This window comes from Muntiacus reevesi, chromosome 13 (genome assembly GCF_963930625.1).
Source record: "Muntiacus reevesi chromosome 13, mMunRee1.1, whole genome shotgun sequence".
Taxonomy (NCBI): domain Eukaryota; kingdom Metazoa; phylum Chordata; class Mammalia; order Artiodactyla; family Cervidae; genus Muntiacus; species Muntiacus reevesi.
Genome location: NC_089261.1, coordinates 14,694,916 through 14,718,419, shown reverse-complemented (window position 1 = coordinate 14,718,419; position 23,504 = coordinate 14,694,916). Strand labels below are relative to the sequence as shown.

General features: G+C 37.3%; 1 protein-coding gene across 2 annotated transcripts in view; it reads left to right on the top strand.

Moving 5' to 3' along the window:
• MED13L (mediator complex subunit 13L) overlaps positions 1-23,504 on the top strand; it is a 291,272-nt gene that overhangs the window by 150,554 nt on the left and 117,214 nt on the right. For both annotated transcript variants that reach the window (XM_065904933.1, XM_065904932.1), the window contains exon 4: positions 8,471-8,554. In XM_065904933.1, the coding sequence (XP_065761005.1) occupies positions 8,471-8,554 (84 nt within the window). The remainder of the gene's footprint in view (positions 1-8,470; positions 8,555-23,504) is intronic.

Genomic DNA, 23,504 nt, shown 5'->3' with positions numbered 1-23,504 from the left:
GGACACAACATTAATAGTCTGTTTACCCAGCTAATTCTGGAATTCCATTCTGTAATACCCTTGTTAATGTGGTCATCTGTTCTTTCCTTGAGTACTTCTGATTATGTGAGCCCCGCTTCCCAAGGGAGTTCTTTTTATCTTCTGAATACTCATTGTTACAAAGTTTCTTATGCTGAGTAGAAATCAGTATCCCTGTAATTTTCTTTTCTTTATCTTGATTCTGTTCATTGGGGGTTGTATGTAATTCATCAGTCTAACTTCTGTGTAGTGGCTTGTTCACTAATTTGGTCCCCTGAGTTAATTTGGGGCTTCCCCGGTGGCTCAGTGGTAAAGAATCTGCCTGTGATGCAGGAGACACAGGTTCAACCCCTGAGTCGGGAAGATCCCGTGGAGGAGGGCATGGGAACCCACTCTCGTATTCTTGCCTGGAGAATTCCATGGGCAGAGGAGCCTGGCAGGCTACATTCCACAGGGTCACAAAGAGTCAGACATGACTGAAGCAATTTATCATGCACACACTGAGTTAAATTATTTTTCCTTGTTTGTGGTACTTTACTATATATACTTACATATTCTTACTATATATCCTCACCCCTTTCCTTCAGCTTTTTAGGTGTTCCTCTAATCAGTTCAGTTCTCTTCATTTTTTATTGCCACTGGCCTAATTTAAGACTTCATGGGCGTTTCATGAAGTATTGCAGTGGCCTCTCTGGTCAATCTGAGCAAAACTCTAGGAGATGGTGAAAGATACAGAAGTCTGGTGTGCTGCAGTCCATAGGTTGCAAGGAGTCAGACACAACTCAGCGACTGAACAACAGCAGCAGCTGAGTCAGTCAGGTTAGACTCAGTTACACTGCAGTAACAAAAGATCTGAAAGACCAGTTGAAGTTCCTTTTTTGCTCACGCTTTCTGTCCATCGTGAGTCGTTTACTGCAGTGCTTCTCTATGTCCTCGTCCCTCCAGGCAGGAATTACACGGTTGGGGTGCCCCTTGTCAAAGACACTTGGTAAAGAGCAGAGTAATGGCAAAATACATAATAGCCCATTGAAGCCTCTGTGCAAAAGTGGTACATGGCATTTCTGCTTACATTTCATTGCCCAGGACCTTTACCACCAAGCTTAAAGTCAGTGAGTGAGAAAGTAGTATCCATCACTGAGAGGTACCAAAGTCACGTGGCCAAACTTGATGTCAGTGGATAGGAAGGGGTAGCACGCATACTGGGAAAAGGACACAGTCTGCCATGCCTCTTAATTAAGCTCTTCTCCAAGAATCGTCCTGCAAACAGGTGCTAGCTATATTACTAAAACCAGATACGTTTCTGAAACACAACTATTGGTGTATGCGTACATGTGTTTAAAACCTTTGACCATGTTGGCTTCTTTTGGTATTTTCTTCACCTGTGATTTCTGAGTTAGTGTCAGTATCTGAAAGTATGTACACCTTCTCAGTTTTATATCATACAGTCATTGTTATTTTTCCTCCTTTCTGAGAAAGTGTGCTTCTTGTTTTCTTAATGTTCAGTTACCCCTTTTGGTGAAATGACCAGAATAATAAAATACCATTAATTTTGTTTATTCCTATAGAATCTCTGCTAATTTGACTTGACTTCACTGAACCTCACCTTTTTGTGCCTGCTCGCTGTCTTTTAAAATAATGCTTTATTTCAAACAGTTCTTCATCAGTCTTTGCAGTTTCATATGGGTTTCTGTATGTATTTCTAATGAACTTGTCAAAGGTTACACTTTGTATTTTAGGTTTAGGTTGTCTCACACTCCTCATTAATAGAAAAGTACTAAAGTACTTTAGCTGTGAATAGATTTTAGAAAACAAAAACCTGTGGTCTTTTTTTCAGAAATTTCTTCATTTGGCATTTTTAATATTATGGATGTAATGGCTGTTGCTCTTATAATTTGTCCAGTTTCCATAATGTACCATACCTTCCCATATAACTGTTTAAATGAAGTGAGACATTTGATTGAAAAGCTTTTAAAATGAATTCAGGAAATGTGTGTAGTTCAAATCACCCAGAGTTTTTGTTATTGCCTTAGTGATTTTCACCATATATGGGACTTAGGAAAATCTTGCTTTTGTAGCTTTGAAGGAATACTTAAAATGCCTGCCATAATGTTGTCAAGTTGCAATTATGTGTGGGTATATGTGGTAGTATACTTTCATTTTAATTTTCTTAAGCTTTTAGAATTAAACACAGCTGATTTTGCTGGAAAGGGTTTTTCTCCTTTTGTTTTTGTTTGGTTTTCTCCCCTCTTTTCCCCCCCTTCCCCACCTATAAAATGCAGATCATTGGTTTGCACACAATGGAAGATTACATGGGTCTTTTGATGCTATTGTGCTCTGTCCAGTCCACGCTTACTTCTTGGTGTTGTTTAGTCACTAAGCCATGTCTGACTCTTTCAATCCAATGGACTGCAGCCCACCATGCTTCTCTGTCCATGGAACTGTCCAGACAAGAATACTGGAGTGGGTTGCCATTTACTTCTCCAGGGGATCTTCCCGACTCAGGGATCAAAGCTGAGTCTCCTGCATTGACAGGAGGTTTCTTTGCCACTGAGCCACCTGGGAAGCCCCCATGCTTACTTAGGGAGACTTTAATCTGTGGGTATTTGATATTTGTAAAACATAATGGCTCTTCTGAGTCATCCATTGGTGCTGCTTTTTTAATGGATTGTTGTCATATTCCCCCCATGGGAGTTTATAACACAGCTGTAAAATTGACTTTGGCCTGGAGCTTCTAAGTTTGCCAAGAGTTGATATTTTAAGTGAAGATACTCAATTTGGAAAAGTATGTTAAAAATAGCATAGAGAGGATTGGAATTATATGATAACAATAACATTGCATTTGTAAATGAGTAGCTTTCAATACTGGGGAAGGAAATGGCAACCCACTCCAGTGTTCTTGCCTGGAGAATCCCGGGGACAGAGCAGCCTGATGGGCTGCCGTCTGTGGGGTTGCACAGAGTCGGACACGACTGAAGCGACTTAGCAGCAGCAGCAGCAGCACCTTTCAACACCCTGTGGTATTGTGATCCAGTAAGATTATCAGAGGGCAGATGAGCAAGGCCCTTGGATGTGGTAGTTCAAAATGATAAATACATTTCAAAATGATAAATATATTCAGTAGAGGATAGTGATTAGTACAGCCTTGGTTGAAGAAATGGTGATGTAACACTGCAACCTTGAGGGTCCTGGGGTAATAAATGTAATAAGAGTAGGAAATGACTAATTAATAAATTCTCATTTTATTGAATGCTGCAGTGTACAGTTCTTTAAAAGAAGCAGAAGGATGAGGCTTTAGACTTAAGGGGCATTTATTAATATTTTTAGGGCTGGGAAAGGATTAAGACTTTAAATTTTAAATTTAGATGTATTACTACTACTATTATTTGTGTGGTTAGAGAGTGGGATCAGACACTAAATGTTTGAAACTGTTGTAGAATGGGCATTTCAGGTTAGGCCAGTCCTACAGAAGGCCTTAGCCTTACAGAGGTTTTGGAGAGGATGGAAATAATAGCGGTTACTTGGTTGGAGGAGACAGCATCCATTCAGGCACAGTAGGAACCCGAAGTACTGAAGATAGAAGGGATCTGTTGAAAAAGGTTTCTTTAACCTTAAATTGGGTGGCGCAGATGGTTAAGAATCTACCTGAAATGCAGGAGATCTGGGTTCCATCACTGGGTCGGGAAGCTCCCCTGGAGAAGGGAATAGGTGCCCATCCAGTATTCTTGCCTGGGAAATCTCATGGACGGAGGAGCCTGGCAGGTTACAGTCCATGGAGTCACAAAAATGGGGTTTCTTTTATTTAGTTGGGAATTAGGAGCACTGCAGTTTCTTGGGAAAATACTTCGTTGCATACATGTTTGATATAGATTGGGCTGCTGTTGGTGAGGATGTTCTGGTATGAAGTTATATAAAATTTAGTCTGTCTGAGCAGCCCTGTAAGTAGATGATTGCACGAAGGGGCAGTTCAGTTGAGGATGTGGTGGAGGAACGCTATCCTTGGACTTTTATATCTAGGAAAGCTATAGTACCTATGGAGTATGAGGGCTCAGAAGGAGCTGCAGCCAGTGTTGGTTCCCTTCTAAACCTCCCAACTATCCCACCTGGGAAATGGATTGCTGATTTATGCTGTGGTTACTGCTGTGGCTTCTGTGATCTTATGTCAGGTCTGCTCGTGGTTTTGGGATTAGAGACTGGGGCTTGCCAACTTCAGAGTCAGGTTGTTCTTGTAGTTAATTAATTATTTACAACCATTTGACATGATGCAGAATCATGTGTACACAAACACACAACTGGATTTCTTTTTTATTTTTTGGCTCCTGTTTCTTTTCTTCTTGAAATAGTGATTTTTAGGGAGGTAGTAGGGGACTTGGAATTATTTCCAAAAAGAAATACTTACCTAGAATATTACTTACAAAACATTTTCTAAATCTGACATGACATTGTGATCTTTTAAGATATTGTTGTACTGCTTTACAGAATTTCGTCTTATTTGGGTAGTAAGGTAATTTTAAAAATCTCAATAATAATGAGTGGGATTACTGAGTGGATAGCCAGGGTTAACTGATACAAATTCTTAACACTGTTTGTCATGTTGATATAAAGCAGTTTTTGGCAGATGAGTTATATCTCTAGGTTTATATATTTGTCAACTTAAGTATAAATTTTGTCTCCCAAAAAGAATAAAAGTTAATAGAGTATAAAAGAGGGAAATAGTATTTCTGATATACTGTGTTTTTTATATCTTAGCGTTATCTCTTTTGGGACATCCCAGATGGTACAGTGGTAAAGAATCCGCCTGCTAATGCAGGAGACGCAGTAGACAAGGGTTCGATCCCTGGTTTGGAAAGATCCCCTGGAGAAGGAAATGGCAACCCTGTCCAGTATTCTTGCCTGGGAAATCCTGTGGACAGAGAAGCCTGGTGGGCTACAGTCCATGGGGTCCCAAAGAGACACAGCTGAGCATAGCACAGCATTATCTCTCTTAAAAAAAAGATTTGCTTAATTTTGTTCTTCATGTATAATTTAAAGCATATGAGCAGTAGTGCCAGTATTCCTAAACATTTTTTAACACCTATCTAATTTTCCACATATTGAGTATCCACTATGATTTTAGTCTGGAGTGAGTTGTGATGGGCTATAAGGAGATGAAATATATATATACATTATATAAATGTATATATATATTATATATATATATATATACACACATATACATATATATATATATTTGCCCCAAACACATACACACAAGAAAATTCAAATAACAATGTGAGGTTGCCCCTGATTAGTGGTTACAAACAAGAGGAGTCTCAATATCACACTGTGAATAGGAAAATACTCGGTGTATAGCATTCATTTCTCAGATACTTATTGAGCACCTATTACTTTCGAGCATAACATAAAGCATATGCATATCGTGACCCCAAATATACAAAACATATTATATGAATCATGACCCCAAAATGATTGAGAAGAAAGGACTTATTAGTATCTCAGTATATTATCTGCTACTGAGCCAGCATAGTTCCAGGTATCAATCAGGTGGCAGAACTGTCTTTCTTAGCAGAGCCACATGTCTTCTCACAGTTCCTCCCATAGCATAAAGCACAAGACTCCAAATAGAAATACTTTCTGTGCTGCTTAATCTTGAAGGATTCCTGTGTATCACTGTGTGTGTGTGAGAGAGAGAGAGAGAAAGTGTGTGTGTGTGTTTGAGAGAGAAAGAGTTTTTTTTTTTTGGATCAGCCATCAGTTCAGTTCAGTCACTCAGTTGTGTCCGACCCTTTGCGATCAGTCATAGTTGAGATTAAGAGATTGCAGAGTACAAAAATTAATAGTGATAGTTGCTGAGTTCTTTTAACCTATTTATTGACTAAAAAGAAACTGCCTTCATCTTTACCCATCTCTACATCTAACAGCATGTCTGTAGTTCTCTGCTGAGTTGGGGGGTCAGAGGATAGAGAGGGAGAACATTCAGCGTCTTCACTCACTTGATCCCAGCCTTCTCTGAGGTACTTGGTGACTTTGCTAACTGTCTGTCACGTCACTGGTGACAGGGTTACCTGTGATAGCTCCCTTATGCAGAGGTCAGGCAGTCGGTCAGTCCCAGATCCAGAACAGTATTAAAAACACGGCTTCATCCAGTGCAATTGTGCATTCTCATGTTTTCCTTTCAGTGCGAGGGAAATGACTGATCACGTAGACACTGGTTATTGGTTGAAAATCACATAAGTCATTTATGACTCTGATTTGGAACCAGATGTTTTTGGATTGAAGGAGCAGTCATTTCCATGGCTGTTTGGTGTATTAGTGGTAATAACCTTTTGTTGACATTGCCTGACAAAGAAATATGATCTGCAGTGGAAACTCCAGGAGATGTATTAGCACAGAGTACACCCTCAGCATTTTCATTAGCTTTTTGCCTTTTGCCTTTGTCCTTGGCTGTGCATTGCTGCTCCTCCACTCCAGTCTCTCATTTGTGCTGGAATGAAAATTGTGAATAGAATTTGTTGTTTTTACTTCATAGAAGGACAAGGGTTTTGAAACAGACTACATGTTGTCCTGTTTAATGAGAGATGTTATACTGTCAAAAGCCTTGGAGTTTTTTCTTTCCGTAAACTGTAAATGCATGTTTTCTCTGTTATTGAACAAATGGGTTTTTTGAATTCTGACCTTTAAGACTTATGAGCTAATGAATACGTTATTTAAAAGTGGTATTTGGTAAGTGAGGATGAGTGTCAGTAGAAGACAGTGTTTAATGTTTGGTGTGATTCTGTACATGTACTATTGCTTTCATTCTAAGCATTATTGATTTTAAGATACACCTTCAATTTAGTAATAGCTTTTGGAGAAGAAAAAACAGTAATCAATTACAAGATAAACTTGGACTTTAAAAATGAGTAAATGGCAGGAATGTGACAGCATATATGTCATCTACCTAAAAAATGCAATTAAGTCCCTTAACTAGACAATAAACTGTTAATTTTATTTTTCAGTTTTGCTTCTTGAGCACTTTCATCTTATGGGTTTTCTGTATTTTCTATTCTAACTTTAATGGAGTCATATGGTCTTTAATCCTAAAAGGCAAGTTTATTTATAATCTTAGGAGAACAGTCTGGTTACTTTGAAAATGATTTTTTTTTTCATTGTAAATAAGGAAGTTTATTGTAGAAATAGTTTTCAAAATAAAGCTAGTTGAAGCCAGTGTGGCTTTTTGATGCAACACTGTTTTAAACTGGCTCTGCCCACAGGGAGTTAAATTGTGGCCAACAGAAACTAGTGCCATTTACTAAGGCATCTAATCTGTAAGGAGTTGGGTGAAGGCTTGAATTGTTTCCATCCTCCTTGGATGGAGTGGAAATTACAGAGGCAAAAGCCACCAGCAGAATTGCCTGAATATTCAATAAAGAATTGCTGTGCAGCTCTTTTACTGGTGGGTAAAACCTTGTATAGAAGAATTACATCTACCTTTTTGACAGGTTTTCTTACAAAATATGTATCATTTCATTGAATAGTGTTAGAGATTACTGTGTTTCATCAATTTCAAAATGCACATTCTCTCCCACATTTTTATATTTTCAAAATCAGAGATATTCTTTACAAATGATGGCAGCTCACAACTGACTGGGTGGCAGTTATCATATAGTTGTCATCTGCCTATATTCCAGTGAACTTGGTTATAGCTATCTGTATTGTTTTCACTTCAGTTGAATTGTGTGCATTTTTGGTATTACATCAGTTGAGTTCTGTTGCCATTAACATGTCTTCAGAAGGAATACCCTGTGATTTGACATTGAAAAATAATGTACATAAAGTGGTGTGAAAACCGAAGCAGGGAACAATTTAAATATGAAGAAAACAAATATTCATTAGTGAAGGATTGACTGCAGTTCCTCAGTTTTTTTTTTTTTTTTTTTTGCAAAGCCGTAATGAAGTGCTTTGCCATATCTACAAAAGGAAAGAACCTAGTTGAAGAGGCTCTGGTATGCTTTTCTTACCAAAATCCCTGCTAAAGAATTGACTGCCACACACCAAGCAAGTCCAGCATTAAAACTTGCAAAAAAGGGCATCAGACACTTGGAAGAATTTCTCTGAGGTATTCATAAGAAATGCTGTCTATATTCCCAACATTCTTGATCACAGAAGAATTAAAGTCACATAGAGGTGTGATTGGATTTGAAGTAATTCAGAAGTGTAAAATGTTTCAGGAATTTTTCAGCTAATTCTTTTTTTTTTTTTTTAAGTGTGTAAGAATAATATATAATGAAAGTCTGTGCCCAAAGTCAGAAAGTTCTTTCAGTTTAGTATAGTGTAAAAATTTTAAGTGATGAGAAAACGTTTTGCCAGTTTATTTGGTAATGGTTTTATTTTCAGTGGTGGATCTTATCTGATTATTGATTCAGTGACTTGCTAATTCGTTATTGAAACTGTATTCTTGACATAATTATTGTAGGTGCCTAATGGATAAGAACTTCGTTAGGATTGGGAAATGGTTTGTCCGACCTTATGAAAAAGATGAAAAGCCAGTCAACAAAAGGTGAGTCTTTGCATTGCTTTTGGTCTTTGGGTTTCTTTTGCTTGACCGCAACTGTCTTTGGAGAAGAGATGAATGGAGGGAGCAGCTTTTATTTATTTTCCAATAATGTTAATAGTTTAGATGTTTGAAACAGATTCCTGGATCACATTTTATTAAATACTCTATTACTAAGTTTTTGTGGAATATTAAATTTGGCTGGAAAAATTATCGGTAACCCATGTCAGAGATCCTTATAGCCACACTCTTTGAAATTGAATTACTCTATTTTGTTATTCTAATTTATCTTTCTTCCTTAAAGTGTTATGTGGCATAACTTTACATCAATAGTCAAGTGAATTCAAATGGTGACAGTTTTTATAGAATTGTTTGATGCCCTTAAAAGTTGGTCAACACGTCCTTGATAGTTGTCAGACCAGGACTGGGAATTACTTATCTAAACAGTCCTAAACTTTTAACCATCACTTGTTATATGCAAGGCTTTAAAGGCAGTCTTTGATACTAAACAAACATGGAATTTTAGATCAATCAAGCCAGAATCAAAATTCAAAACCACAAAATCTAATATTTATCTCACTTTCCTTTGAACACAATGTGAATTTAATTGGAAGTTGGTGATTATTTCATTTTTGTAGAACTGAGGACACTATCTTGATTCTATTTTACTATCTATGAAGTTGTCCAAAGCTAAGGGTACCAGCTAGTGACTGTAGACAGGAGCTCTTGAAGCCTTATGTGGTAGGTTCAGTTGTTTGGTTAGTTGGCCAAAATTTCAGTTGGCTACTCTGCCTCATCTTCCAGTAATACCAGCCTTCTCTCCAATCTGTATGTCATAAAACTTTGATTTAAATGGTTGTGGAATCTCCTTATTAACTAAACCTAATTTATGAAAATTGGAATTTTTCAAATCAGATAAATTAGAGACTGACTTTTCTTTTTCTTTTTGCCAAATTATCGTTAACTTCCTTGAAATATTCCCCTCCTTTTAGTACACATAGCGTTTTATTAAAAATTGTGTTTAAGTAGGTAGTAGGTATTGTGGGTATCAAAGTTTGCCTGAAAAGGATAATAATTTTTAGAATAAAGGTACTAATGTGTTTGGGTGTGGTTCTGTTTACAGATGCTTTGATTGATGGAGAGGAACTTTTTTTCCCTTTTATTTTTATTGATTTCATATAACTGATGAATGTTTCATGGACATAATTCATCTTAGCATTTTCTTTAAATTTATAGAGGACTTAACTTTGCTGCTGGTTAAAGTTCGGACTGTCGTTGTTGGAGTCTGAATGGTGACGCATGGTGGTGCTTTAGTGCAGGGTTCTTCTTTGCCGTCCTCAGCCTGCCTCTCCATGATCAGTGAGCATGCTCACAGCTGGTCTCTGATGAATTAGCTGAGCCAGTCCTGAAAGTTTTGACCAAAAGGTACAGATATTTGTGTGATGATTTGTGAGGAATTTGTGGATGAAGAGGAAATGTAGAAATAGGAGTAGCTGTTGTAGCTAAATGTAGAAATAGGAGTGAAGGAGTAGCAATTACTATTTTAATGTAAAATGTTTAACAGTCAGAGGTACTTCTTTTTTAGCATGTATATCTTTACACTTTATTTAGATACTCAGAGTCTTCCTAACTTTAGCAAGCCAGATGTAAATAATGCATGTAATATGCTTGGATATTTGATTTTGTGTACCTGGGAGGCTATTGATTCCTGAGCAGTGTAATTTAGTTATTTTATTATTTTTAAGACTTTAAGTTGTGGTTGAATCTTGTGCAGCTTTTCGTGTGGAAATATTGATACTTTTAAAAAGCTATTTTGGAAGGTGTTAACGATTAGAAAACATTTTAAAGCAAAGATTCTATTAAAAAATTTGGCATATGCTATAATAAAGCTTTTATTAGAGGTAATGACTTTTTCACTCTTGTTCTCTCAATGGAAAATAGAGTATCTTGTCAGATGTTGAATAGGATCTCAGTGCTTAAGTCATTTTGGGTGGATAGGGTAGCGATGTAGGGGTGGTCATTTAGGATTAGAAGAGTTGGTATCACATCCTACACCTCTTTTTACAAGTTATTTGCTTTTATAAAAGTTGTTTAGTTTTTCTGAGTTGTACTTCTATTTTTTGCTGTTATTGAATTGATAATGATATCTTAGAGGATTATTGTGAAAGTTAAATGAGTTAATTTATATGACTAGTTCATAATTTAGTTGAGAAACAAGAAGAACAAATTAATCTTCTTTAAGCTTTTTCTTTTATTTTAGTACATACCAGTTTAGTATCAATGGAGAAGAGTTTGCTGCAAATGCTAAATGCTTTGTATGTACAAATTAATATTTTTAGGAATTCCCTAATTTGATATCATTAGACCCAAATAAAAAGAACATACTATAATAATATTCTAAATATAAAGTAAACTGATACTAGCATATAGATACTTTTGATCAGTAGATCAAATGCACCACTTAACACACTGCATATTTTAAGTAATCTTAAATAACTCTAATAGTGGCGACAAAAGATTATATTGATGACTAGGTTTCACCAATTCAATTAATAATATGTTATTTTTTGAGCTATCATTTCTCTCTGTATTGATAGTAAAAATAAGTCATTTGCTAAAGGACTCTGAAATTAAAGTTCTCAAAGTTTGATATGAGATGATGTTCAGGATAGTTAAAGAAAAATTATATATGTGTATAAATTTACACATACAGATTTGACCAGGCAGGTCCAGGAAGATAAAAGAAATTTATATCATTTTTTGTTTTTTCTATAGTAGTGTATCTCTTGTTACTCATTCTTGGAAATATAATCAGTAAGAAAGAGAACTTGGCTTTGTCCTAAAAAGTTGTGACAGCTAACATCAAACAAATAAAATTTCTGATTTCTAAGGCATATTGAACTTGAAAAGCGTTAGCTTCCAGCGTATTCTTAAAAACAAACCAGTAAAAAAATGTTCTTTTAAGATAATGTAAAAATTATTCCAGTGGTGGAGGTTCTTTCTATTGGAAAGATGTCTATTTTCTACTTTAGTTTCAGCCCATACTTGACTGCCACAGAATTTGGAGTTTATATTCCTTAGTCTTTGAATGCCATTTTTAACAGAATAATTGAGTGTTCCCAATAGCAATTTGGCTCTTTGATATATACATATCAGATGTATGGTAGCTGAGTTAACACAAATACCAACTTGCCAGTGCATTTTTTAAATTAATTTGCCATCTCTTCCTTGTGGGCAAACCTGCCCTTCTCTTGGGTGATGCTCCAAATAGCCTCACATGTCTTCAAATATTTTAATTGCTTTTGTGTGTGCTGTTAACAGATGCACATGCACACACACAATTGGAAGTGTATTACTTTGAGTGCTTTTGTGTCATCTCATCTGGATGTTTTCTTGACTCTTAAGCCTGGGATTATTTATTTAACTTCCTTTTTATGTTCTTATATTACCTAGCTAGAGATGCACTTGTCCTTTGATTTTAGTAGCCAAAAGCAGTTTCTGTGTAATGGGATGGAATATTTTGAGGTACCAATATTCTTTAGCACTTTAAAACTTAACTTCCCTCTCTTTCCTTACCCTCCCCTGTCTCTTCACCTCTTCTTGTTTTCCTTTCCATCTTCCTCTTTCCTGTACTTTCCTTATATTAGCGCCCCAGTCATCTGTGTTTCCCTCTTGAGATGCAGAGATAAAAATTCAGGGAAAGGGATCTCACTAGAGGGTAATCAGTCACTTCATTGTAAAAAGTAACGAGAATCTGTTATTGGTGTCCAGAAAAGTAAGATCATTAGTGATAGCCTTGTAATTTTCCTTGTAAATTTAACTTTGCACGTGTGTGGTACCTTTAAGAATTTATAATGGGAAATTAATTTTAAAAAGTAATGGGACAATTTGGATGTATTAATCATGCATAATAATTTTACCATAGTTTTTGTTTGCTTTTGGTGGATCTAGAAAATATGTAGTCATTTTCTGCTAGTTTATCTGATGGAAGATATATCAGAAGGTACTATGTATTATGTCTCTTGAATTTGAGAATTGTATGAAAAGTGAGAAGATGAGGTTAGAGTCCTGGGGAGCATTTACAGGATTGGTAGAGAAAAGGGATATATAAAGGAGACTAGGGAAGGTCATTGAGAAAGGAGACAGACCCAGGAGGATTGGTATCATCAAAGCCATGAATTTTTAAAGCGTCAAGATTAATCAGCTATCTCTACCAGTGAGGACATATAAAATACATTCTAAAAGATAGTTATGCAGTCATGATGGACATGGCATGAGCAGTTTCATTGAAGTGAATTTCAGGTTGTGGTAGCCTAAGATATAAATTGGAGTTGAAATGAAGATAGGAATGTAGACTTTTTGTTATATTTTGTCATAGGTATCTGCAAAGTGTTAAACTGTTGGATCTACTACTAGGAAGGGAGGAGACAAGAGCCTCTGATGAGTCTTAGTGATACTGTCTGTCCTTCTTAAAAGTATCTTTCATATCCCAGACACTCTGCTTTGTACTTTTACAGACATTATGCTTAGAGTGTTAAATTGAAAGACTGGCTCAACCAGAAATAGCTTGTTTACTTTTTAAAAATTACTTTCCTTTTTTTCTTAATAACCAAAAGGCAGTCATCAATGTTAATTTTTGGGTTTTGTCCTAGTAGTAGTCTAAAAAGTAGACAATAAAAACTTATATCCTGAATATCAGTAGTGGATTTTAAACACCCTACAGTGTTGCGCTAACTCTCTTCAGTCGTGTCCAACTCTTTGCAACTCTGTGGACCATAGCTGCCAGGCTCCTCTGTCCATGGGATTCTCCAGGCAAGAATACTGGAGTGGGTTGCTATGCCCTTCTCCAAGGGATCTTCCTGACTCAGGAATTGAACCCATGTCTCCTGCATTGCAGGTGGATTCTTCTTTAAAAATGTACCTATATATCTGTATACATATAGATACATAGTTGAACATATATATATACACTGAAGAGGTTTTGTGAATAGCATTGTTTTAATTCCTGCTAGAGGGCTGAAACTAAGCTGGAAATAGAGCTATCCTTGATCACTGCTCCATCCAGAAATATGGATGGTCTCCCATTAACTATCTGATCTTGTGGGATTTACTGAATCTTGTGGGCATCAGTTTTAGCATTTATTATTTCTAAAGTGTTTCCAGGGAAATTGTAGAATCTGGGCAAGTCCTTAGTGTATGTATGTGTGTATACACACACACACACACACACATATGCATATATATCTTTTCTGCCTTCTTTGTCTACCACCAGGAACATATTGTTTTCATTGTGTTTCTGTTCTGGCTGTAAGCAGAAAATAGCTCCTTTATTTACCAATTCAGGGGATTTGATTACTGTTCCAAAGGGTCTGAAAGTTTTCAAGAATGTGTCTAGAGAAAGGGATTGTGTTAGTTTCAGTAATAATGTTCATAATGAGATTAGGAAGAAAGGAGAAGAAATTTTAGGTACCAGTGGGATTTATATTTATAAGTAGTTGGTTTACTTCTTTGATGTATTTGGACTGTTAGAGGACACAGGGCATTATAAAAATAAAGCTTTTATTAAGTATGGTTCTTCAAAGGTATTAAATTTCTATCTGAGAACCTGACAGAATGTGAAAGTGTACTTCTCATGTAGGGTTTCATTAATACTTGTGTAAGTTTGAGGTATTATAACTTAATATTTATGGCTGAAGAATATGGAAGCTGTGGGTGTTAAGATGAAATCTTAAATTATGTTAACTGTGAAGCTTCCTCTTTGTTGTAATGTTCAGCTCTGGTCTGTTGTTACAGTCTTCTGCCTGTCTGGATCTTCTGACTTCAAACTGCTCATGTTTCTAATACCCTGTGTATCCTTCTGTTCGACTACTTTTGGCGAAGCGCTCTCCCATATAAGACCAAAATGTGGTGTTAGTATTTAGGGTGTTACCCAAATTTTATCTGGCATTCCTGTTCCCCAAAAGAAGCCTTATTGTCCAGACAGAGTTGCCCTTCACAGTTCCTAGTAGCATGGTTTCAACTCCTTTTCTCTTTTGTTCCTGTTCTTCCCCCACCCTGCCACCCCTCATCTGTCTTCTCTGGCAACTCAAGTTAACTTTGATCTCTCTTCTTTGAGATGCTCCCCTGAGGCAACTTTTCTAGCTGGTGTTTTCCTGACATTTTACCTCAATGTTTATCAGTAGTATGTTTTTTACTATTCTTGGGGTATGTGTGTGTGTGTTTTATTTAACAATTTTTATTTTTCTCTTGAATTTATACTAAGATAAGAATTCATTAAAAATGATGTCTTAAAATTGGTTTAATGTAAAACAGAATATCAAGTTTTTAAGATTACATTCCCATTTTAAACTATTATCTTTTATAAATGGGTTAAAACATTTGTTTCTTATAATTGTCAGTTTTGCATGAGCCTTTTCTCAGTGTTACTTAGTGGTTTGTTCATGTTTCAGGTTTGAGCAGTTGGGCTCTCTTTATGATGGTTACTTTAGTTTAAGTATTCCCTGCGTAGAAAGCAGACTTTACCCCGTTGGACTTGGCCACCCGTTGCTGGCCTGTGAATTGCAGTTCTGCTAGTGGAAACAGACTTAGCATGTTTTGAGTTCTTAACAGACCTCATAGAAAAAAGGAGGCTTTTCTAGTTGGTTGCACACAGAAGAGCCTAGAAAGAACATTGTTGGGGAACATTTGAAGGATTATTATGAACCACTGAAATTGACCCTGTGTTGTTTGCTGAGTTTATCTGGTACTGAAAATGTAAGAAAACAAAGGAACATCTTAGTATGTATAATTGAAGAGAGTTGACTAAAGTATTTCTCTGTTAGGTGAATTGTTTAAAAAAAAATGGACTGTAGAAGGTGTGTTTCACTGAAGGAGAAAATTGGACTGTTAGCTGGAGAATTTTGAGCTTTGTCTCAGTGGACTTTAAAGTGTTACATCAATTTCAGTGTAAGCAGGCCACCTCCCCTCCTTTGTTTCTTATTTATAATTTCAAGATCTGAAACTTAAGCGTTGTATCAGTGTATGGTTCACACCCCTGAAATGACCACTTTCTTCTCCTAATGATTTGTTGGATCCTTGACTATATCTAGGCCTTGATTTCAACTAGAGTTTTTTTAGGAAAGAAGACATTGTGATAGCCCTTAAATACCCAGTTTGTGAAAATAGAAAAAATGGGATTATGTGCTTTTACTTTTTGACTTTATCCCTGTAGCCTTTCCTTTACTTGGTCTCTAAAAACTTACATTGCTGGTTTGAGACACATGGTTATGTTCAAGTGCTAAATTAGATATGTACTTTCTTGCATTAACCTTGATCATTTTGTGCATGTTTTGTAGGTTCAGAAAGATAAATTACTAATAATGGCACTAATAAAGGACCCTAATAATGACAAGGCCCCCCTTTACCCCAACCCTTAGAAATATATGCAGTTAACAAATATCCAGGAAAGACTCAGTTAAATACTTGCTAAGTACATTTCAAACCAGAGGATGCTTCAGTCGAAGTATATTACGGTTACATTTGACTCTGTTTGAAGTACAATACAGGGCATGTTCTGTGGCTGCTGTGAAACAGAGCATTCTGTGTTTGTGCTTTGATTGACTGTAAACCAAGCTTCCCAAGTTTCAGAGCTCTTTTAGTTCCTCCAAGTATATGTATCATGGAGGAGCCTTCGGTTGGGCCTTGGTGTGTGGTATCATCTGATCTCTTCTGAGGATTCATGTAGTGCTCCTGTAGCTCCTTTGAACACATCAGATATTTTCAGAAGCAGCTGGAGTCCCTGAGCTGCCAGGTTGGAGTTGATGTGAGGATGACATCAGACAGGATGAGGCAGCTGAGGAGGGACCAGTCATCCTGACCTGCCATGTAAGGGTTCAGAATCATCAGTATTGAGTTCAGGAATTAGAACTTCATGTACATGTGATTTTTTTTCAGGAATTGGATGCACACATATATACATTATTACAAGTGTTACTGATGGGCCTGCATCTACCATCCAATAGACTGCTCCTTTGGACATAAATGACAGAAGTTTAGGACTGTGTTATGACTCCTGGTTATACTGTTAGTGTACAGAGTCAAAATGATCCACTTACTATATCCTGTGTTTCTGTTCCTGTTTTTTCCCCCTAAATTCTGAATAGGAATAATAATAAGTGTATATTGATGTCTATAAACAGGTTGTTTGGGTGATTAAGTGGGAGATAATTAATATGAATGAATGGGTGACTTGACAGGTTTTTAAAGCCTATTTCATAAGTTTCCTAGATTCTCATAGCACTTTATATACTCTTCACTGTATTATGAATGAAACCTTTCAGCTTTTCAAAATTAAATGACCATAATTCAGGAACAGCATTGTGTATCATTTTATTTTTCCATTTTCAGATTATTTAATATTGTTTGTATACATCAAAAGGCTTCCCTGGTAGCTCAGATGGTAAAGAATCCACATGCAGTGTGGGAGACCTGGGTTCAATCCCTGGGTTGGGAAGATCCCTTGGAGAAGGGCATGTCAATCTACTGCAGTATTCCTGCCTGGAGAGTACCCATGGACAGAGGAGCCTGGTGGGCTACAGTCCATAGGGTTGCAAAGAGTTGGATAGTACTGAGCGACTAAGAACATATACATCAAAGTTGTATTATTTATATAAACCATGAATTAAAAGTAGATACTTCCTGAATTTTCCTCTTACTTAAATAGGCATTGGTCAGACCTTCTAGAAACATATTTTTGCACTTGCTTTTTACTTCGCTTTTTTCCCTATTGTTCCTCATAAGGTTGCCAGAAAGGGGACAGTTGTTTTCTATTCTTTTTCCTTCTTAAACACATTTATCACTTATGTAGCTTGAAGTGAGAAGAATGATCTAGATAAGAGTATTTGACATGGAGTCAAGAATGATAGGTAAAATTGGGACTCTACTGCAAATATGAAATGAATAAATGCCATATATTTTAATCAATTCGTTAATTAGTGAAAGAACAAGTAACTTGTGAAAACCAATTCAGAGATCATTTGAGTAGCTAACTTCTTCTAGAAAATGAATTGGTATATATGCACTTACAACTTAAGTAGCTGTTTGAACAAATAATGCACATAAATTGAAAGAATAAAACTTATTTTTTTTTTCTTACCTCGAATTGCTTATAAATCGGACATGTGTGTCTGTTGAGCACCATGCAGCTTCCCAGACCTTGCAATCAGGTTGGCTGTCACTGCTCTTATTTCCTGTCCCTACTGATCTGACTTTATTGCAGAGAAGGCAGTATAGTGTAATATTGAGACTGTAGACTGCCTTGAGCTAGTGGTTTGTGTAGAGTCCAACAGATGTCACTTTTTTCCCCTGGCCCTGCCAATCTAAAATATCCCACCACACCCGTGTGAATTTGCCGCAGTGTTCTGAGGTGTTGGGTACACAGTTGAGGAACTGAGACACTAGATAATCCTTGGATGGGCATTTTCCCAATACAGTATTGTAAGGACAGCCTGTCTTCCATTGACCTTATTTCAGAGTTTTGAATAAATTTCTTTAAAAAGTACCCCAAGGAGCTTCTAACGCGAATTGTCAAATTTTCTTTCAAAAACAACTTGCAGAATGGTGGTGGTGCCATTGATTTTCCTGGTACTGTCCATGATTAATAAACTACATGGTGTTTATCCTCAGTCCCTGCCCAGTGTATAGACTGTTCTAGTAGGCCAGTTAATCATGGTGCTGTGATACACTTGAGCTATAGTATAGCAGTTTCTTGAACTTTCTGGCTTCAAAACACCTGTGAACGTTATTGAGCACCCAATAGAGCTTTTGTTTATTGGGTTATACTTTTCAGTATTTAAAGAAATAAAACTGAGAAAAGTTAAAATGTTTATAAATTTTTAAAATAACAGTAACAAGTCCGCTATATGTTAACACAAATAACTCTTTCTTTTTTAAAATAAAATAACACTTTTTAAAAGATGAAAATATTTAGTTGGAAGAGTGGCACTGTTTTTGTGAATCTCTTTAAAGTTTGGCTTAAGGGAAAACAGCTGTATTTTTGTGTCTGCTTCTGCTTATAGTCTGTTGTGACATAAAACACCATGTAGTCTCTGGAAAACTCCATTGTGCACTTGGAGAAAATCAGAGTGAAAAGGATAATGTCTTCATGTTATTTTGAAAGTAGTTTTGACCTGCTGCCTGCTTAGTATTCCTGCACTTTAAAAAAATTTCAACCAAGATGTGGTTTGTCTGCATTTTATTCTTAGGCCAGGGCAGGTAAACTTTTCCTGCACATAGTAAATATTTTCAGCTTTGCAGGGCATATGGTTTCTGTCAAAACTAGTGACATCCCACACTGCACTGGAAAAGCAGCCGTAGACAATATGTAAGCAAAAAGGCAATAGACTGTTCCAATAAAACTTTATTTACAAAAAATAGGTGACCATGAAGTGGAGCAGGACCTAATGGTCCTCCCCCTACCTCCACCCCACTCATGTCCCCAGCTTCCCTTTTGTCTGTGGAAAAATTTATCCAAAGAATAAGTTTAATCCAAGAATTGAGAAAACAGAGAAACAAAGAAAAATCATCAAAGGAGACCTAATGAGCGCTTACTCCTTGGAAGGAAAGTTATGACCAACCTAGATAGCATATTAAAAAGCAGAGATATTACTTTGTCAACAAAGGTCCGTCTAGTCAAGGCTGTGGTTTTTCCAGTGGTCATGTATGAATGTGAGAGTTGGACTGTGAAGAAAGCTGAGCACTGAAAAATTGACACTTTTGAACTGTGGTTTTGGAGAAGACTCTTGAGAGTCCCTTGGACTGCAAGGAGATCCAACCAGTCCATCATAAAGCAGATCAATCCTGGGTGTTCATTGGTAGGACTGATGCTGAAGCTGAAACTCCAATACTGTGGCCACCTCATGCGAAGAATTGACTCTTGGAAAAGACCCTGATGCTGGGAGGGATTGGGGGCAGGAGGAGAAGGGGACGACAAAGGATGAGATGGCTGGATGGCATCACCGACTCGATGGACATGAGTTTGAGTAAACTCCAGGAGTTGGTGATGGACAGGGAGGCCTGGCGTGCTGTGATTCATGGGGTTGCAAGGAGTCGGACACGACTGAGCCACTGAACTGAACTGAATGAGCAAAGTCAAGGACCTCAGGGGTTATAGATAATATTCTGAGCCATGTCCTTTGAGCTGTCTTATAAATACTAAAATCCCCACCGGGTGGAAGTTTACAGTCTGATGACCAGACTGTAGTCAAGACATAAGCTACCCTAATTCCAAGAAATGATCTCAAAGAAACCAATTTCAAGATGACTGTCAGAGCTGATGGTGCTGTTTCTACATGTTGCCCCCCTCGCTCTGTCTGTAAAAGCTCTTGCCCACCGATTGTCAGTGGTGGGGAGTCAGCCGTTGGACAGGAGTCTGCTCTCCTGTTGATTGCCATCCTCTGAAATAAAGCAAACTCTTCTCTTCACCAACTGGCCTCTTTATTGACTTTCAAGAGGCAAGCAGCTGAACCCCCCCACTCTCAGTTGCAATAGGATGTAGTTGGCCCTGGTACCTAAATTTGCAGACCTCTGCCCTTAAAAGGAAATTTGCCATCCGGATAGGCTGAAGTGATTGGCTGAGACGCCATATAGTTAGAAAGTTGAGGAATCTCATGCATAGCACAGCATTTTAATTCTCATGATAATTCACTAAAATGTACATATCTGACAGTGTTTTCTCTTTAACTGAAAAACTATTTTATTCTATTTAAATTTTTATGTAGAGTGGGAAATAAATGTATATAGTATAAAATTTAAATAGCACAAAATTTACGTAGGTGAAAATGTCTCCTCCACTTACTGCCCAGTTTTTCTCCTAGTGTTAAATCATGTTGAACCTGGAAAAACATGAAAATGTTGGTTGTTCAATTGTGTCTAACTCTTTGTAACCCCACAGACCCATTAGGTTCCTCTGTCCATGGAATTCTCCAGGCAAGAATACTGGAGTGGGTTGCTATTCCCTTTTCCAGGGGATCTTCCCAACCCAGGGATCAAACCCTGGTCTCCTGCATTACAGGCAGGTTCTTTATCGTCTGAGCCACCAGGGAAGCCCCCAGTTTCTTTTTGTCTATCCAGAGATTAGTTTATGCAGATACACAGTGTGTATGTTTATTTCCCTTTTCTATACACACAGTATACCACATGGTGCACCTAGCCCACCCATCGTCCCATTGCTTTATTTTACTTTATAGTAATGATGTACTGAAGATCAATCCAAGTATGTACATATGGGACTGTATAGGAAGTTGACTAGTTCCAGAATTTGTTTACTTTGTTATCTGTGTTCTGTGAATAGCTTTTCTAACAGTTTTTGTTGTTGTTTGTTTTTTTTTAAAAAATGGTTTTGTTTTGGTATTTGGTCAACATGAATAAAATAACTTGACAGAGTCCTTCCAAAGATCTTACTATTGTCAGGAAGGTAAGATATAAGCACTGAAAGCAACTAAAGATAAGACACTATATATAATTAGTGTCTTGGTTTGTGAAATACTAAGCACTAAAGGGGAAAATTGTAAGATATTGATGTGGGTTCTAGTGGAGAGAAAAGATTCATGAAATTAACCGTATTTTATCATATCTGAAGCTTGGGGGATGTGGGGTAGAATCGTGGAGAGGAAAATAGCAAGGAGACATATCCCAGCAGTGTCTCAAGGAAATTCTCGGCGTCTCGAGAGGAAGGTGCAGTGGAAGATAGGAAGAGATTATTTCAAATAAGAGACCTCGAGTGATCTTGACAGTTAAATAGAAGTTCTTTTACGACATTTCTCTGTTGTGGGCCCAAGATGTAGAAAAGATGATAAATTGCTTTGCAGGATCTGTGTATCACTGAATTTATGTGCTTGTACTAAGAAACTGTCTAGGTATTCATTTTTGGTGGAGAGCTGAGCCACAGATGAATTTTGCCTGTAGACACTGTTCTGTCCTTAAGCCACAATGATAGATTTGGAATTTTTATTTATTTTGGTGAGTGTGGGCAAAGAATATGTTCTTTGAAAGAGCGTAACATCTAGATAGCAAGTTTAAAACCACGACAGCTTTCTACATTAATGAAGCTTTGATTACTTGTAACAGTTCATGAGTACAGGTAGAGACTTAAACGCTATTATAGTAATGTCTAAATAATCAGATTAGTTGTCTGTTAGAGTTTAAGAATTGCAAAAGAGCCACCAGTAAACATTGTCCTGAGAATTAAAGATCTTAAAACAAACAGGAATACCAAGCTTCTTTTGATGACTCAGTCCAAACTGGCCACTGAGTTACGGAGATTCATATATAACTTTTCCTTCTTGCTCTTGAGTCCTTGCTTCTGCAGATTTTATTAACATAGCCTGGGACTGTTTTTAATTAGTGACTTTTGTATTGTCTTATTTTCTCTCTTGCCAAAGATTTTAGCCTTTACACCCTGCAGGCTCTTACTGCTCATGATAAATTTTTTTTGAAGCTATCAGTGTCTCACGTTATTGAAATCGAGAGGCATCTAAGCCTTGTTGTAGCATTAACAGGGATTTTTTTATAGTGCTCCCTTATGCCACTTTGGCCTCTCTATGTGGGTTTAATCAGTTGGCATCTACTTCAGACTCGAGGAGAAGGTATCAGCAGAAAGGCAGTCATGCTTCCCAGAGTCCACAGTATAGGCTTGAATGTGTTCTCATAGTCAAATTGGTAGAATAAAAAGCCAACCAAGATAGAGATAGTCAGTAGCACAACTTTAAGTTGGAAGGAAAGGGAGCTAATATTAAGTTAGGAGTATTATTCATTGAGATACTGTGCTAAATGTTGTACATAAATTATTTCCAGTCTTCACTACATACTTGGAACTTTGTGTCATTTACCTTGGTTTTACAGATGAGAACGTGGAGACCTAGAGAATTTCATTAACAGAGTTAAAAAGTGCCAGAGCTAAGAGCGCATTTTCCAGGAGAAGGCAGGACCTTTCTGCATGCTGCTCGCTAGGTCGTTGTGTTTTGTTATTGTGGCTCAGTGGTAAAGAAATCCACCTGCCAAGCAGGAGACACAGGTTCGATTCCTGGGTCAGGAGATCCCCTCGAGAAGGAAATGGCAACCCCCTCCAGTATTCTTGCCTGGAGAATCCCATGGACAGAGGATCCTAGTGGACTGTGGTCCATAGGGTCACACAGAGTCGGAGACAACTTAGTGTCTGAACAACACCAACATTGCTCAACCTGTGAGGAATGGCGGTGAGCGAGGCTAGACTGCGACCAAGGCACAGCAGGATCCCTGTTCTCCCAGGGCTCGTGCCCATGATTTCAGCAACCAAAGAATAAGTACTATCTTCCTCCAAAAAATGAAAAAAGTTAGAGAAAGATAAAAAGTAGAGGCTTAATGTTAGGTGTGATGTCATAAAGAACAAACAAAAAACAAATGATTTCACTTTTTAGCTCCCAGGCTAACTGCGGACAATGGAAAACTATTTTGTGGAGAAGGGACACAAAGCAAAGACAGATCAAGCAAAGGCAGTGTTCAAGGTTTTGAAGGAGATTCCTAATCTTGCTTTTCTTTTACAGACCTTGCTTGCACTATAAAGCCCAAGTAAGACATTTAAATGCATGTTTAGAAGGAAGAGTTTCCAGGCCTTGAGCGTTTGTTGGGCACTTGGCCTAAGGGTCTAAGTTGCAAGCTGCTCAGTTGAGGGCTCCTTTGTGGTCATCACCTGGTTTGAGTCTTCCCCTAGTGCTGTTAAACTGGAAGTCTTTCTAGGTATCAGTTTGAATCCTTGGGTCAAAGGAATAGAGATCAGGGGTACAGAGAGGTGAGTTTCTATCCATCTTTTGATGTTTTGCCTAAATATTCAGTGACTAGTGCTTAATAGTAAATTTAAGAATACACTTTATTTGTGGCATTTAGCCAGATTTAGAATTTTGGAGGAGAAAATTGTTATTGTCCCCTCGTTTATTCATTTATG